Source organism: Mangifera indica, chromosome 3, assembly GCF_011075055.1.
Source record: "Mangifera indica cultivar Alphonso chromosome 3, CATAS_Mindica_2.1, whole genome shotgun sequence".
Taxonomy (NCBI): domain Eukaryota; kingdom Viridiplantae; phylum Streptophyta; class Magnoliopsida; order Sapindales; family Anacardiaceae; genus Mangifera; species Mangifera indica.
This window is the reverse complement of record NC_058139.1, coordinates 11,520,216-11,538,622: the sequence shown is the minus strand read 5'-3', so window position 1 is coordinate 11,538,622 and position 18,407 is coordinate 11,520,216. Positions and strand designations below refer to the sequence as shown.

The 18,407-nt window shown below is 35.1% G+C and overlaps 2 protein-coding genes across 2 annotated transcripts; both read right to left on the bottom strand.

The window, feature by feature from the left end:
* Positions 1 to 113: 113 nt before the first annotated feature.
* On the bottom strand, positions 114 to 2,644 carry LOC123211131 (probable receptor-like protein kinase At5g61350). Its single transcript, XM_044629671.1, is given in 2 exon segments — positions 114 to 826; positions 829 to 2,644. Coding segments are annotated over 2 exon segments (2,529 nt in total).
* Positions 2,645 to 3,916: 1,272 nt separating this feature from the next.
* LOC123209947 (LON peptidase N-terminal domain and RING finger protein 3-like) lies at positions 3,917 to 18,407 on the bottom strand. Its single transcript, XM_044628053.1, is given in 19 exon segments — positions 3,917 to 4,366; positions 4,874 to 4,942; positions 5,025 to 5,104; positions 5,673 to 5,748; positions 10,062 to 10,119; positions 10,227 to 10,276; positions 10,378 to 10,414; positions 10,562 to 10,623; positions 10,738 to 10,776; positions 10,986 to 11,163; positions 11,824 to 11,884; positions 11,970 to 12,111; positions 12,114 to 12,162; positions 12,330 to 12,391; positions 13,152 to 13,238; positions 13,330 to 13,414; positions 13,574 to 13,656; positions 16,065 to 16,166; positions 17,547 to 18,407. Coding segments are annotated over 19 exon segments (1,449 nt in total). The 5' UTR covers positions 17,616 to 18,407; the 3' UTR covers positions 3,917 to 4,306.

Genomic DNA, 18,407 nt, shown 5'->3' with positions numbered 1-18,407 from the left:
ATTTCCAAGCACAAAGTAAAATTAAAGATCAAATGCATCTCATAAATCTTTCTCTACAACCTGTATGGGATTATTATTCACTTCTCTGAACTTCAATGGATGGATTATTAATTCTACCTTCTCTGAACAGTGCCAAGTGGAGAAAACATGGTAGAAGCAACTTTTACCTGAGAATTATCATCAACTGAAGCCGCGGCAGCAGCTTCAAGGTCCTCTCTTAAGTTTTCACCATTTGGTTCTTCCAAATCAATGAGACAGGTCTTATCTGGAGAATCAATTTGTGCTGCAGCCTCTTGGAGCTGCAAAGCATACTCTAAGTTCCACAATACATCTCCCATTCCCGGCCTATCAACACCAAATTCAGCTAAACATTTCTCAGCAGCTTCTAAATATTTTTTCAAAGATTCTGAGGAAATACTTTCTGCAATTTTAGGATAAATTATTTTTTCCAGGGTGCCCTTTCTGTAACAATTCATTGCCCACTCGGCTAAACTAACCTGCTCTCTTGGTAGCTTTGGGTTGATGACTGGCCTTGCACATAACACCTCAAATAGCACTACACCAAAAGAGTAAACGTCTGATTTATCAGTGAGTTGTTGTCTCCTGAAGTATTCAGGATCGAGGTAGCCGAAGCTACCCTTCACAGCGGTGCTTACATGGGCTTGCTCCATTGGTGCTGCTTTGGATAGACCAAAGTCTGCGACTTTTGCAGTCCAATTATCATCTAGAAGAATATTGGTGGTCTTCACATCGCGGTGGATGATTCCATGAGTTGCACCAGTATGAAGATAATGCAATCCGCGGGCTGCGCCAATGCAAATTAGCCATAGAGATGGTCGCGAAGTGGGCCATTAGCCATGTACTCATAAACGAGAATCATCTCTGATTGTTCATCACAGAAGCCGATAAGCGATACGAGATGGCGATGCCTGAGCTTGGAAAGCAATTGTATCTCTGTGTGGAACTCGTTCAAGCCCTGCTTAGAGCTGGGATTTCCACGTTTTATAGCAACCTTGGTTCCATCTTCCAATTCTCCAAGATAAACTTTGCCGAACCCACCAACCCCAATCACTGCCTTTTCAGCGAAATTTTGTGTTGCATTCTGTAATTCATGGAAAGTAAAGAGCCGACCAAGGCCTTGACTGGAGAAGAAACTAGAGTAACCAGTTGTCTTGCTCTTACGGGAGCCGCTCTTGCTGGACTTGAAGCTATTATGGCTACCTTGTAAAGGAAGTAACCATGATGAGAAACTGTGTCGTTTCTCGTAACCGTGAGGCCTCTTCTGCCCCCGGATGAAAACTACACCCATAAACAGCATTGCTGTCACTCCCGCCGCGAGAATAAATCCGGCAAGAATCTTCCTTTTGTTTGAAAAATAACCACCAGTATACGCGCCATCGACATTAAATAAACCATCCAAGCTGCCGGCTTCATTGCTCATCTTGATGACCTCTAGTCCATTAAGAATTGCATTGGGCTGGCCTGAGTCGCCTGAGTCAAAATCGCTAGCGGGGCCAACCTGGACAATGATCGAATTATTGGTAATGGTGGATGCATTCACCACAAAATCTTTATGGTATGCGGTTGCGAGTTCATTAGTCAGTGTTGAGAGATCAAGAGATGACACACCCATCATCCCGTTTATATAAACATTGAAGACTAATTCATTAAGGCCGGTGCTGATGATGTCGCAAAAATGCATTCTAATCAAATAAGAAAAAGTTAGATCAACACTCATCTTCCAAGTGAGATTGAAATTGGGTTGCATCACTTGAGCATACTTCATCGTTTCAGCAGTTGCATAAACCGAATTGGGGGCGATTAATGGAGTTGCACCGCCTTTTGGATAGTTTATGACTCCCGGTTCAACAGAAGCCGTTTTAGTGCCTTGAGGGAAAATATTGTATTGATCATCAGGTAGCCATGTTCTTGACAATGTATCATTTCTTGGAGTTATAGTTGACCCTCCAATATTCAGTCTGTAGGATACTTCAAGGGCGAAGTTAGACAAGCCAGTGAAAGTATCCGGAGGCGAAACTGCAGTCGCTGAATCGGATATAAGAGAATCAGGAGCCGAAACAACTTCTATAGCATTGATAAACGCATGAGAATCCTTCATGGGCTTGAAAACAATGGAGAATCTCTCAGTAGTGTTGATGAGATATTCCTTGAAAACAATTTCAGAGCTGCTTCTCATAGAGAAGTCATGCAAGAGAACAAATTTATCAGTCTGGACGGTGAAGACGGCAGTCGTGAGATTGATAGAAGGGTGAGGAAGTGGGTGAAAGTAAAGGCGAAGCCAATGTCTTCCTGGCTGAGAAATGAAAAAAGTATAAGTAGACTCTTGTTGAAAAATTCTAGCGGAGAGATACAAAGGAAGAGCATTTTGGACAGGAATAGAATCGACAGAAACTTCAATATCTTCATCTGTGGAGAGATACCCAGAAGCGTCACGATCAGAACTGAAGGTGCGGCCATCATCAAGCTTGGTCGGTTGAGAGGAGCCACAATCGATGAGATAATTATCTGGAGGAGTGAATTTTTCAGATGAAGTAAAGGGTGGAAATTGGAACAGGAGAAGGAGGGAAAGGAAAAGAGACAAGGAAGTAAAAGTCCCTCCAACTCTACCTCCTTCTCCCTTCATGATAGTGAGTTAGTAGTTATGAGAAATGGAAATGCGAAAGAGGCAAAAGCGAGAAGTGGCATAATGGAGAAAGATAAAGGAGGAGTTTGCAGGATTCGGAGGGATTTGGAGGTGCTAAAATGGATTCGGATGGAGAAATATAGTTGGGGGCAAGTAAGAAAGGACGTGCAGAGATGAATGTTTTTATTATATTTTCTTGAGTTGAGAGTTTGATTTGTATGTTCGACGATAATATTTAGAAGATGATTATAGATTTTACTTAGGATTTTGTACAAAAATCAATATTTGACAAATTCCTAAATAAAATCCATCAACATCTTCCAACACACAAATCAAACCGAGTATATGCAAATTCAAATTTTTTTTTTTTTTGTAAATTAAAATAAAAAATTCAAAAACTTTTTTTTGTTAAGACATAATGATTGAATCTATAATTATTCTATAGGTAAATAAGAGTTTTATAAATATAATTTTTTTTAAAAAATTTAGTGTTTTACTTATGCAATTAACTTTTGTAATTGCAATAAAGAATTTTACTTAAACAAGGGTGGAATTATCAAGTAAAAAATTTTCTTGAGTGTCCTATGCCTAACACAAACCTCTCATGGGTTTTTTTTTTTTATTTGTGATAAGTTGGCTTTTGCAACGTTTTCATGTTTGAGCCTGAAATTAACTTCGTTATCAATTTATCAATGGTCAAACTAATATATTATTTAAATAAATATTTAAAATAATTTTGTTTATCTAATCATTAAATAATAAATTCAAATTACATTTAATGAAAATTGAATTTACCCTAATGATTAAGTATGTCTATGTTCAGTTACAAACTGCTTTTAAATCCCATTAATTGCGAAATTTTATATATTAAAAAAAAATTCATTCCCCTGAGCTACTTAATTATGATTAAAATCGTCATTTAATTAATAATACATTAAAAATAATAAAAAATTTATCTCATTAGTTTAAAAAACTAACAAATTTTCTGTAAAATTAAACTTTAAAAAATTATATTTTCGCCCCTTAAAATTTTAATTTTTCAAAAATAATTTCCTGTTAAATGGCCAGCTTCTCTAACACACACTCTCTCTCCCGATGATATCTCTCTCTCTCTTGCTGCTTTCAATGCTCGTCTCTACTGTTGATTCATCTTTGACGAAGACTCATATATATATATATATTAGGTTGAGTGGAACAAAAATGAAATGAGAAAACGAATGAATTTCTGAAGTCAACAGTTTGTGTATAGTCTGTTTAATCCTGTCAAATACCTTTCTCCAAAACAATAAATTGCTGTTGGTTGCCGTTGATGAATTTGTGTACAAATTGTTTATGTTACAACAAAAATAGGGATCCACAAAGTTTACCAGGTGGACCAAAAGAATATATGATACTACTGGCTACAACAAGCTCTGCATGATACCTAACATAACTTTGAAAATCCAACTTGCAGCAACACATTACAAGGTCTGATTATAACCATGTTACAACTCATTTTCTTACATCTCTTCGTATAGCTATACGTATCATGTCAGCATGTACACTTCTTCTATGCTGGGAAAAATGCCTCTTTCCAAATCCAAAGAATATTTAATTACTTGTATTGAATTTAGACATTTTGCTTTTTTTCTTATAAAATGAAATCTGTAAAAGAATTACTCCTCATTGCACTCTGCAGCCTTGATCTTCAGCTCTCAGATATATCAGTCCGCGTCTCAACCTCTGTGAATTCGTTCGAAGTAAAATTAGAAATACTAAATACAGTGCATGACGAAAATTATTCAAAACTCAACATTTCGTCACAGCTCTATACACCATTCACCAGGCTAAACTCTCCTAAAGCCAGCTAGTAAGACCAGTAGCAACAAGTGCAATACACGATTTATTTCACCTGATAAGTATATTCAAGTAATCAACTTCAAATATGCAAAAACTAATCACATGGTTATAAGGGAAAGCAGTTTAGATTTTTCCTACTCAGAGGAGTTCAGTAAAGAAAGTGTTATTTATCTTACGTTCACAATAATGTAAGCCACTCGGAAATTTTTACTACTTTTTTCAATTCAGTCAGGTGAAGAGAAATTTTTTGCCCTATTTGCCTCTTTTCCTTACAAGTATTTCATCCATTTCACAGAAAGCAGAATTCAATTGAAGGATGTTAAAACCCATCCAGAAGACGGGGAAACACACTCATTAACTGCTAGATGGATTTTAAGCTTGGTTCATTACCTCGTTTGTATCTCGAATGCACAGGAGTTCCAGTCTTTCTAAAGGTCTCCGATCTGTTAAGGTAGCAAGCTGCAACAAAGAGATAGCAGTCATGAAAAAGTCTTTAATGATATCCATTATAAGACTAGCACATATTATAAGGTTAAGGTACCCAGAAACTAAAGCGCTCAGGATCTTGTGGACTGGGCATCATCACTTCTATATTAAGGAGTTTCTCGAGCCTTCTTCGATCTACACATATAACCATCATATCTCAACATAATAATCACAAAAAATCAACATGAAGAGAAAGAACATATAGATCCACTCATGTCCATGCAATGGCAAACTAATACATAAGCACAATGAGATTTCAAACACTCAAATTCAAACAGTTATCAGACAAGTGAGTCAAAACTCATGCAGTCAGTGAAACCAGATAACTGGTGGCAGGAAGGCCTGAGCTCATTCAAGAAAAAAAATTATAAGATTTTAAAGCTATAGACTTTTAAACTTGCTTTTCCATAATTGTTTCTTTTTTTTGTAAATTGCAATAATGAAGGAAAATGTACCAAAATATTTTCTAAAAATTAAATTTCACAAAAAAATCTGGAGTAAAGGTCAAATATATAATACTTAAAATATTCTTAATCATCCCAATATGACACAAAATTTTTTTTAACTTAAGCCATATAGGCATATCATATAGACTATCCAGAGGTTAGAATCCTCCCTAAAATTTATCAGATCAATGTAAGATGGACAACCAACAGCAAATAGAATGAGCAAATCCCAATAGTATCTTGCCTTGGAATTTTACCTTGTCGTGCTGCTCCTTTTTTCCTCCTTAAATATAACTGTGCAAATCTTGCTGCATTATTGGTCAGTTCCTGTAACTGTAAGGCATCCAGATTCATGAAGGGATCAGTGAAGCAAGAATATGGTGAAAAGCCTACATTAATATTTACATCTATGCAAACTAATGCATCAATTGCTCAGAGCAATCAGAACTTAGTAGCCTCATTGAATAACAACTAGCTCCTTGGAATAATTTATTAAAAATAAAAAGATTTATCTGCATTTATTCTAGTTTATTAATACATATCTATCCCATTTTATCTCTTTTACCATCAGATGGTATTGGGACCATACTATAGTTAGATATTAGGACTGAAACTGCAACCTCAAAGCATTTTGGAACGTCAAAACAAGTGTTTGTGCATGCTTTTAATGTATCTATGCATATTTAACCCTCAGGAAAATGTTGAGCATCAGTACCATGTATCAAAAAGCATAATCTTCACTTTACAGTCTTAGAGATTATGAGGGTGCAGGAATATATGTTATTGTGGGTGTGTAGGTATACATTTAATGTATATGTGTTGTAAAGAAACTGCGTGACAAATGAAACAGGAAAAATTCACAGTTGTTTGCGTGGTATTAGAACTTAAGGTTTCTGGTGGTTGTTCCCATTTTCCAGTTGCCTGCAACTCTTCACAGCCGACTAATACACTGTTTCAGAGCTTCAGGTTCTGTTTTGGTCCATTTCAGAGCTTTGTCCTCTGGTTTGTTCTTCTCCATTTTCTGATTGCTGACTTGACTCCGATGACACTTCCCAGCTTCCAATATAGTTTTCTTCTTCTAGTAGTTTCACCAACACTGTCCTGGTGGTTTCTTATTCTTCTGATGTTGTTAACTCAACTCTGACATCTCTTCCCAACTTTTGACGCAATTTAATTCTTCTGGTAGTGTCACTGACATTGTCCTAGTGGCTTTCTGACAGTATCCTCTTGTTTCCGGCACTATTCTCCCTTTTTCCAACAACTTTCCAATGATCCAAACTTCCAAAACTATGTTGGTGGCTTTTCAGTAGTGTCTTAATTTCAATGTTGTTCTCTTGGTTTTCAGCGCCATTCTTCGATGTTCCTAGCCTGTGAGGTAGACTTTCCTTGTGGTTGGCTTTCTTCACCTCTATAAGTAAATTTTCGTGTGGAGTTTGTTGGTTGTTGAGAATAGTTTGGTTTGGGTGATTGAATTTGTGGAGTTGGTTAAGTTATGACAAAGGGAGTTGGAAGGTGGTGACTGAAATTTTCACCTCCTCTACCAAAAATTACGAATAAAAAGTTGGTAGGAAAAATAAATTATACATGATGGTGACAGATTATGAGACATTATGTGTCTAGGATTGACATGGGGGATCATTTGATAGAGGAATCAGCACAAGAAACGGAGCTTAACAAGAAAACTAAAAAGAAATGGTTAATGGAAGACCATAAAGTTTTCAACCAAATTCAAAACACTTTAGATCTTTTACTGGAACATGTCACTAACCACTGTGATACAGTAGAAGAATTGTGGGACTATCTAGAGTTTATGTACACCAGTAAACAAGATTTGTCTCATGTTCAAGATCTGTTGTTGAAGATTTATCGAGCTAACATATAGGAGATGACATTGAGTATTATACAAAAATGAAGAAAGCTTTTGAAGAAAAGAAGCTATGTTCCCAGTGACTATTGATGTTGTAAAATACAAGAACAAGAAGAGCAAGTGGTAGTATCGTGTTTTCTAGCCAGGTTGAGACCTGAAAATGAGATAGCTCACACATAGCTTCTCGTTGGTTTCCTTCTTTATATTGCTTCTAAGTTGCCTTCAGCTGCTTTAGCTTATAGGTCCACTGCATCTATATTGGGTGTGGGATTGTTAACCCCATTAAATCTAAGTTTCTCCACTCTGTTTTGTGTCTTCCTCACTTTCCCTTAAACCTGTTGTCTATTAGTCAAATCACTAATGCCCTTAAGTCTGGTGTTTAATTTTTTTTCCTACTCATTATGTGTTTCAGGATCTTGGGATGGAATAGATTATTGGTAAAGGTTTCTATCAGGTGGCTAGTATGTTGATAGGCAACCCATCCAATTACTCCCCCAAAAAAAGCAAAAACATACTCAAACGCAGCAAGATAAAAATGGTATTATTGATAAAAGGGGATATTAATAGGATAAATTGATAATTTAAACCTGATATTTCTAAATTAGACCCTAGAGCCCTCAAATGTATATTTTTTAGTATTTATGATATCAGAAAGGTTATCATTGTTTTTCTCCTACCTTGGGTAAATATCTTGTCTCTACTGACTTTTCACTTTTGAAACCACTACATTTGTTAATTCTTCCATCCTATACCCCTCTTTTGAAACATTTACTAATGACTTTCTTACTCAAACCATTTCTCAACAAATTTCTCCACTCCCTATTACTCAAGTATAGTCTCACCAGGTTCAACAACAGCCTGTGGCAACCAAATCAGCTTCTGATCCATTGCCTCTCCTAACTACCTCATCCTTGGATCCAAGTCCTCTTGCTTCCTCATCTCTTGCCTCTAACCTAGATTGTCCAATTGTTCTTCCAAAAGGTAAGTGTTCTTGTACTTATTCTATTCCTCTTTTATCATTTCGTCTTCATCTTCAAAGTCTTATTGTCAATTTGGACTATGTATCTAACCCTAACTCTTATTTTGAAGCATTAAATTAGATAGGTGGCAAGGCTATGAAATAAGAGATGTTAGCTTTTAAGCATAACAATACATGGGATCTAGTTGACTTACCTTGTGCAAAAAGGCCATTGGTTGCAAGTGAGTTTTCATAGTGAACATGTATCCAGATGGGTCTATGGCTCGTTTGAAAGTCCTATTAGTTGCTAAGGGTTATGCCAAAACCTATGGTTTTGATTATTGTGGGACATCTTCTCTAGATGTTAGATCCTAAATCAACATCTGTTTGGTTGTTTATTTCTCTCATTGTCAACTATGATTAGATTCTTCAACGAATCGATGTCAAAAGTGTTTTTCTACATAGCAATCTTCCTGGGGGAGTTTACATTGAGCAATCTCCTAGGTTTGTTGTTTAGGGGGAGCCAAGAAAGGTATGCAAGTTAAGGAAATCTTTATTTGGTTTAAATTAATCTCCTCATATAGGTTTGGAAGGTTTAGTGGTATGGTGACTAGGTTTAGTTTACATATAAGTGCTTATGATCATTTTGAAATTCATAAGCAATCTAATTCTAGCATCATCCTTCTAATTGTCTATGTTAATGATATTGTAATCATTGGTAGTGATAATGTTGACATTCAAAGTTTGAAAACCATTCTAACAAAAGATTTAGGCAATTTAGTATTTTATAAGATTCAAGGTCTCTCAAAGTAGGAAAGTTATTGTCCTATCTCAATGCATGTGAAACTAAATGCTAAGTTAGAGCAAAGTTGCGTGATGCTCCTATGGTTCCCAATGTGAAACTAAATGCTAAAGATGGAAAGGCGTTTGGTAATCCAAAGCAATATATAAGGATGGTTGGAAAATTGAATTACCTTGCAATAACTCTTCCAAGTATTGCTTTTCGGGTGAGTGTGGTGAGTAAATTTATGTCATCTCATTAGGATGTACTTCTCCATGTCTTGAAGTACCAAAGACGTGGTATACTTTACAATAATCATGGTCACAATAAAGTAGACGAATTGTCATATTTTGATTAGGCAAGATCATTTGTGGATAGACATTCGATGACTGGATTTTGTGTTTTTGTTAGAGGATACCTTATTTCTTGGAAGAGTAAACTAGATTAAGAGTAGAATATGAGTGCCAAGCTATGGCACAGGCAACTTGTGAACTTACATGGACAAGACCTTTTCTTATAGAAATTGGAGTTAGAGATCCAATGACTATGGAATTGAGGTGTGGCAACCAAGCAATCATACATATAGCTGACAATCCAATATTTCATGGCAAACAAAACATATAAAAGTAGATTGTCATTTTTTGTGAGAAAAACTTAAACAAAAACTAATTGCTACCAATCATGCTAGAATAATGGAGCAACTAACCCATATTTTTACCAAGCCCTTGGTTGGTATGAAGGTAACTTATATTTGTAACAAGTTGGGCATGTATCTCTGTGTGCGCATGTGCATACACGCACACACACTCCAACTTGATATGGAGTGTTAGAGATTATGTAAGGGTATATATGTAACTGAGATGTGCAAGTACATATTTAAGGTATATGTGTAAAGAAATGTGTGAGAAATGAAATAGAAAAAATTACACTACTGGTGCCCTACTCATAGCTAAATGTTTCTATATTCTTTTCAGTTTAATTAAAGGGAAAAAGAGGAATGTTAGAATGAAATAAAATTTCCAGAATAACAAGGAGTTTACATTTGCTCTAGGTTCTGCATTTATATCCTGCACCCAATCAACCTCTGCTACCCGATACCTACACATAAAATAAAGGCATAAAACGTAACCAACAAAACAAGTAGCTTGAATGATGTGTATGCCAAGAGTGGAAAATACGCTAAATGCGCTAACCGTAGCACTCACCCATCTTGATCCCAAGATCGTAGAATTTGAAACCTTCGGCGACTTTCAATCTGCATGACATTTGTACTAATGTTCATAAGAATATAGAAAGAAAAACAAAAACTGCTTTTTCAAGTCAAGGTATAAATAGCATTGAGAAATTGTATTTCACCTCAAGAAGAAACCTTCCATCTGGAAGTGGCTCACACCTACATCATGATGAAAGAGAGTGCATAGAAGGAAAAAAAATTATAATTTAGCAAAAACAACACACAATTTAGAATCAAATAAAATATACTGTTGATTAAATAAATGCATTATAGAAGAGGAAAAGGAAAAAGGAACTCAACACATACTCAGTAATCTCCACTTCACAAGCAAATTCAGCTACAGAACCTGTAGTGGGATCGATAATGACCTATAGAAGTAATAGATAAACCATGTCAACAGTGGGGGATATTTGGTATAGCCTACACACATCTTATCCCAAAATAAAAAAAGGGAAAGCAAAAGGGCTAGTGAAAAAAGTTACCATTCCCATTCGATGATTACCTTCCATTACTCGCCTCACCTATTGTTCAAGTAAAAAAGGTTGAACAAACAGACTTGCAACAATGAAGTAAAAAAAAAAAAAAATACAGATTACATAAACAAAAAAGAAAATGCCAGTTTTCTGAATTCATCAAAATAATGCATGGCAATCAAATGTTAAATTTGTGAAAGGGTTACTCACCATAATGCATGGCAATCAAATGTTAAATTAGTGAAAGAGTAACTCACCATAAGTCTGTACCGAGGTTCAAAAATGTGGAGAGGAAATTTCTGACATGGGATGACAACATCCATAACAAAGAGAGGTATCAAATCAACGCCAAGGTTACTTAAACTATCATGCTCTGCCTTCCTTTCAGCAAATTCCTCAGGGAAATTCTTTTCTATAATGTTGCATAGTGTCACACTGGTACAAACCAAGTAAATGTATTATAATGGTAGAAAATATAAATAAATCAAACTGTAACACACAGAACCTTTAATAGTTTGTGCAAGAAATTACTGAACAAGAAAAACTCTGGAAAAAAAAAAAAGCTTTGGAGCTCACTCATTTACACAACATGCCAAATAATACATGAATGGAGAACATGACTAAAATTATGTGGTCTCACCAAAAGGACGATGTAATAGAAATCGTCCCAGTTAGTTTGTGATATGAACTTTGAGAAAATCACACCTCAAAAGGTAGTTGTTAAGATTAAAGAGTTCAAAATCATATAAACCCACATTAAAAGCCCATATTTTTTACATAGAATTTAATTCTCATACCTTGTACATAAGATTCTAACATAATGTTTTATTATTGTGCTCCTTCCCATGGTCATATATTAATAGTAGAAGCAGTGTCAGAACAAACTGGATGCCACTGTTATCCATTAGTAATTCTACATGCACCTAGATCTTCTAGGTAAAACGTAAAACCCACCAACAAATCCTTTGACCCAAGTACATTTACTTATATAAACAAAACAGATTGGGGAGGTGAGCTCATTCCCAAATTACACTCCTGATAACACAAACTTTTGACATAAGAATTTAGTACAATGTTATCATGTGAGCAACTCACCTGATTGCACATGTCCTAGGACTAATAAAGAGAACTGTTCGGCACAACGGACATTTGTTACCTATAATTTAAATTACAAGGTCAGAAAAGAAATAAGTGATTTATATGCATAAATAAAAACATAATCATCAAATCTAGAATAATACCGCGATCCATTGACTGAAATAGACATGATCGGCAAAAGGAATGTCCACAAGGAGTTGTGATAGGTTCATACAATAACTTCAGACACAATGTGCAATCAAAATCATCTGTACGATCAGGTCTCCCATGATTTCTCCTCCTATCAAACCGGTTGTTGTCCTCTCCAAATTTTGTAGAGAAGCCTGGAGAGACTTGCTACATATTAGCAAGAAAAAAAGCAACATAAATTCATCAATGTAACTATCTCGAGAAAATAATTATTAAAAGATAAAGGTGATAAAAGGAATTTTCATCACTTCCAAAGAATTTTGGAAACATAAAATAAATAAATGAACAAGTGAGTGAATTAACTATTATATTACCTAAAGGGATCAACCTGAAGACCTGAAAGAATTACATCCCAAGCCATCTCATATCTTTCCAACTGCAAATTCAAAAAAGTTGTCTTAGGTTAAAAAGTAGAGAACAACTGCAAAGGATACATACAAACATAGCTACAAAATGGAATAGACACCCTATAATCAAGCAAGTTATGGTTTGGTATATTCAAGCTTGGGTTGCTTGGAAAGCGAAGTTCTAGCCTGGCCAAATATCTGGCTACACCAAGTTTGAAGCAACCTGAATCCAACCTATGTTTTATAACACTTTAATTATATGCATTATGCTAAACCTAGCATATGAACCAAATGTTTGATATCTTTATTAAGTAGGTTACTAATCAATCCACGTTGATTATCATGCCCTAAATGTGAGATAGCTAATCTTAAATCCCATTGATCTTACATCTTTATGACTCATAGCCTTTCTTCCTCTCTTCCCTTATTATGCACAACATCACCTCTTTCTAAAATCTTTTTACTCATTTCACCATTAAATTTATTATTTTCAACTTTAGTTTTTCCTTGAAGCCTTTTTAGCAGATTTTCCCTACCAATATGATCCTCAAAATGCTAAACCTAACTCATAACTCAGACTTGGTGGAAGTAGCATGTATATTAGCTAAACTGACTAAATCTGGGCTTAGATTGTTACACACAAACATGAACATAGAAACGCAGGCTACAGTCACAAATGCAAATACAGTACAAAAGTGACAAAGCTGCAGAGAGAAAGAGAGGTTTCCAAGAATCTTTAGCTGAGCTCCAGTCATAAGTCACAAGAAAACATATAGAACTTGTTCTTACCAAAATAAGTGCATTGGCCTTCAGAATGTATGGTTTTACTAAATTACTCTGGCAGTTCAGAAGCTTCTCAGCATCCTTTAAAGCAAGCTGAAATAATTGCAAAACAAAATTTTCCTTTAGCAAGGAATAAGCAAATGAAAAATTATATTTATAATATGAATGAAGCAAGAAGACCTACCTCAGCATGTATTGTTGGATCCAACCCATTCAGTGGTCTAGACTCAGAAGCTGATGGAGGTCTATGCTTCAAGAATTGACTAATTCTGGATAAAAGATGACATAATTCATACGATTTCATCAAAATTATGGAAAATTAGATCCAAGCCAATCTATAAGAAGGATAAGTGATAATTAAATTTAACAGGAAATGGCATCATGGAAATCATGCAAGAACAACAATCGCCAATGGGAAAAGAAAAAACCTCATATAAGTAGAACATCTGTTGCCCAGAATAATAGGGTCATTGGGTTTGATGTTATTGGCTCTTGAGTAATTATCGATTGCCTGAACAAGAAACTCAATAAATTAGCAATTACCAAGATCGTGTATTTAAAGTGTCTTACAGTCAAGCTAAACTAAAAAGATCAAGAAGCCAGGTAGCATGCAACCATTCTTTCAGTTTTAGGAGGAAATCAAGTTAAAATTGAAAGAAACAATATCACCAGAAAGAACTTGATCAGAAAACTCAAAATTGAAAAGCTGCTGTATCCTTCTTATTAAGCATTGTCAAAGATTAAAATATGATAAATCATGCACCCCATTTACATCACAGATCTAACCGCTACAGTAACAAAGCAAGAGTGCATCTATCACAAGTCTAAGCATAAGGAAACCAGGTACAACAAGTGTTAATTGTAGAAAAATGATGGCTATAAGACTACAAGCCCTGCACTAAATTCATGCCACCAAGTTGGCACAATGAAAATCTACTTTAGAAAGACAGGACTACCAACGCTATTGGCATTGAATTTTAATGAATGGGTAGAACAAGCTAAAGCATTTATTTTGAAAAAAGTATCTTAGAATTTGAAAACATTCAGCTGTAGCTTAATTTAATGAAAAATGAGTAACTTGTGTCAAAAAGGCAAAAGTGAATCTGATGCCATGACATTGTTCAAAAAGAGAGATATTTAATTTGATATCTCACAGGTGATACTAAAAGAGATCTAGTCTTTAATTCATCTGGCCATTCATGTCAAAGTCACCATTGCTAAATTCTGATTGTTACTGACTATTCCCTATTGCTAAATGAACGAAGCCTAAACATGCTAACTAAGGTTAAAAACTGACCAGTTAGAGAAAAACACCTGGGGAGAAGAAAAAAACTTGTCTAGATCTTGATGACTGTATCCAAACAAATTAGCATGAGGAAATTCAATCAGTAACTTTATTGATTATCAAAGCACGTGATATGAGGCATTACCTCTTAAAGAGTAAACATAGCAATAACTGTCGTGTACATCCCTTCCTACCCCTCTTAGATTCTCTTATCAACATCTCCCTGACCGCCCAAAATACACTAAGTTACTAAAACCTTAGATATTTAAGAAATGAAAAGGTTAAAGGGGAAAACAAATCCAATCAAAACTCTAAAATCTTGTAAATACCAAACTAAATAGGACCAAACACATGAACATGTGCTAAAGCTCTTACTGGAAACTTATAACCCTAAAGCCACATATATGTTGATGTGTTAATTTCTGAGAAAACGTCATATGGATATGATATCCCCCTTGAAGGGACACAGTTACCAACAAAAAGCTCTAAAAGTTGAACTGTGATTGATGCATTACTAATCCTCAGACCACAGAAACTGTAGTTTCAGAAATGAACCAAAGAAGAAAATGTGGATCTCAGATGCACTCTCATGTGGTTCATCTCTTGATGTAGACTAGAGCAGCATAGATGCACTTAAATAATTAGTAAAAGTATCCTTACTCAGTAATATTAAAACATTCCACACAACTAAAAGATTATTTGGAGTTTAACATGACATAATTTATAACTAGCCTACTAATTAGTGCATATAATATAGTGTTAGAGCCAAATTCACATTCAAGGCGTGGTTTACAAAATGAGATAGTGATTGAGAGGGAAACACAGGTCCAACTGTAGCCAATTGAAGGTATAACCACAGATTAGATCGATGTGAGAATTCGTCACAAAGAGGAGCTGAGGATTCTATTTTCACATGGTTATGGAAAGGCACTTAATGTAAAACAGACAATTACCCCTTGGGCAGCAGAAATTGTTAAGTGAACACTGAACACTAATTTCAAAAGTTGAAACTTATAGGGAGGGCCCAATAATTCTATTAATATCTAACACATCCTCTCACATACATGGCAAATGAAACAAACACAAACACTATTTACGCATTGTAATCAATGTAATGACATGAGATCTCTCAATCAATCATAACCATTAATTGCAAAAGTCAATACTTTTAGGTAAAAGATAAAAAACATTTAAGCTTTAACAAAAATAATGAAGATACTCTGAGATTAATTAGTTCATTTTGTACAGCCCATCAATTCCATCCAAGCCATTTTGGATTGCAACTCAAAATAAAATGAAATTAAATAATAATAATAGATAAATATTTGACTACAACTTACATATTTAAAGATACTATACACATAAAAGCAATCTAAAATTGAAAAGGGAAAAAGCATATCCACATAAAATTAAGGTCTAATTTGGGCCAACCAGATCAAAAAATTATTGACATATTAGGACAGAACTAATCTTTATCTTGCATTCCAAGACTATATTTTTTGACCTGCTCCTCATCTTTTTGAATTTTCTGTACGAAATTACCATGATAACAGAAGCATTTATATAATACTGAGAGGAAGGCCAAGAACATGAATCAAATATTGTATAGACTGCACTAGAAGTCAAAACCTTACCTGTTCAAAATGACTCTCTCGGAATGCATGGTTTCCATTTCTCACCAAATCAAAAACATGACTGTATGTATCCCATGGCAATGATCTCTCTCCTTCATTTGCCTGAATTTCAATTGACATTACTCTGTCAGATTTCCAAACAATCATAAATTGACAATACTAAGCACCATCAATTATAACAAGTTATGGGCACTCATCACTCCATTCAGCTCTTGAGAAAGCAGTAAGTACAATTAAAAAAAGAAAAAAGAGAGAGAAAACTTTTTCATTGTTTCACATTGTTCACTTGAAGTTACAAAAACAAGTTCACTGAGCTACCATAATGCAATTATTTAAACAATGGCAATTTAAAAGAAAGATGATGTTAATTTCCTTTACTGCAGAAGTTCCTAGTGAAGCATCTATACCATCCACTTATTTTCAAATTCATTGTAACAGAAAGGCAAAAAGTAGAAATCAAAAAAATTCTGCAAATATTGTTTTTTATTTGATGTTGAGATCAAAACTCATATTATTCAAAATCAATTAGCTTGTATTAAGGTTCAATCTATCATACTTATATATCACTTACTTATATGCCCACACATTCCCTCAACTGTAACCACCATAAGCTGTTAGATTCACCATTTGACTGGATGCGTTACCACTTGTATCTAGATCACTTTAGGCTGTTAGACCCACCCATTTGATTTTGGTATCCAAGATTACTTTAGATTGTTAGACCCAAAATGACTTTAGGCTATTAGGCCGACCCATTACCCATTTGGTTTTTGGTTTTGGTATCCAGGGTAACTTTAGACCGTTAAACCCAAGATCATTGTAGGCTGTTAGGCCCACCCATTACCCATTTGGTTTTTGGTTTTGGTATCCAGGATTACTTTAGATTGGTAAGCCTATGATTACTTTAAGTTGTTAGATCTACTCATTTGGTTTTAATCTCCAATCCCATGTAGAAATATATTAGGTTGGGATATCAAAACCCATATTACATAAAGCTAATTAATTTGTGTTAAGGTCAATTTATCCTAAAATAATTTTCAAACGAACAACCACAATCAACAAATTTTAAGCCAAAAAATATGTAAAGACTGTTTGGCTTCCAAGAAAACACAGGAAAAGAAAATTAAGAACTCAATTATCTTCCTCTCCACGCGATCCATTTAAAAAAAAAAAAAACTTAAAAAACCAATCAAATGAACAACCACAACCAACAAATTTGAAGCCAAAAAACATGTAAAGACTGTTTGGCTTCCGAGAAAACATAAGAAAAGAAAAAAAAGAACTCAATATCTTCCTCTCCACGCCATAAATTTCAAAAGAAAAAACTAAAAAAAAAAAAATCAACACAGTGTAGAATCCAAGTCTCAAGACTTACATCATTCACTACAACAACATAAAATAACTAACGAGTCACATTCCCGCACTTTCTGAGCATTCAAATACTAGCAAAACCGAGAAAATAAAAATCAAGAGAAAACTCACCCAAATGTAGTCATCGACATCGCTGATTGCCTCTAGAGTAAAGCTAGATGACGACGTTTCGCCCGACATTGAAAAGATTCTTAAGAAAACAATCAATTTATCGGCGAAATTCAGTAGCCAAATAAAGATAATTCGAGGAGAATAATCTAGGCATCGTGTTCTTCTCTATCCTTGGTTACTTAAAAACGGACCAAATTCCACTACGTGTTCTCTCCGCTTAGACCTTTCAATAATTTCACCCTTTCTATTTATTTCTCTTTTTTCCTTTTCTATAAACATTAAAGTAGAATCTAGGGACTGGACTGCACTGTGACTCTGTGAGCTAGCACTTTGGTGGCACAGCAAGATTCGGTTGATTCTTCACAAAAAGTTTAAATTATCAGAAGGGAAAAGATTCTCTGTTTACCTGCCTATTATTGTAAATGTACGACTGGTTGAAATGGAGTCAGCTGGTCAAATTTCCACGTGTGATATTTTCATTGGCTATAGGTAGAAAATGCAGTGAGTGTTGTCGATTTGTTTACAGTTATATATCGGTTTCGAAACGCGCACGTTTAATTTTCCTAATTAAAAAAATACCGATTTAGTTTGACGAGTTTCTGAGCTGTACGTCAGGGAAGACAACCAGGGAATTTAAATATTAAATTAAAAATAAAGCCGTCTGGATTTCTTGAAACGGCAACCGTCGAGGCTGAGAGAAGCGCTTCCCTACAAAAGCCAGCAGCCAAATCACTTTTCAACTAAGTAAAAGAAGTTGTCTTTCGATTAACGTGGAAGACAGAAAGAAGAGGCCACGGTTTCTTGGCTCGGAGCCAGCGCTTGCGCTTCATCAGAAAGCATTTATTTGTGAATCACGTAGAA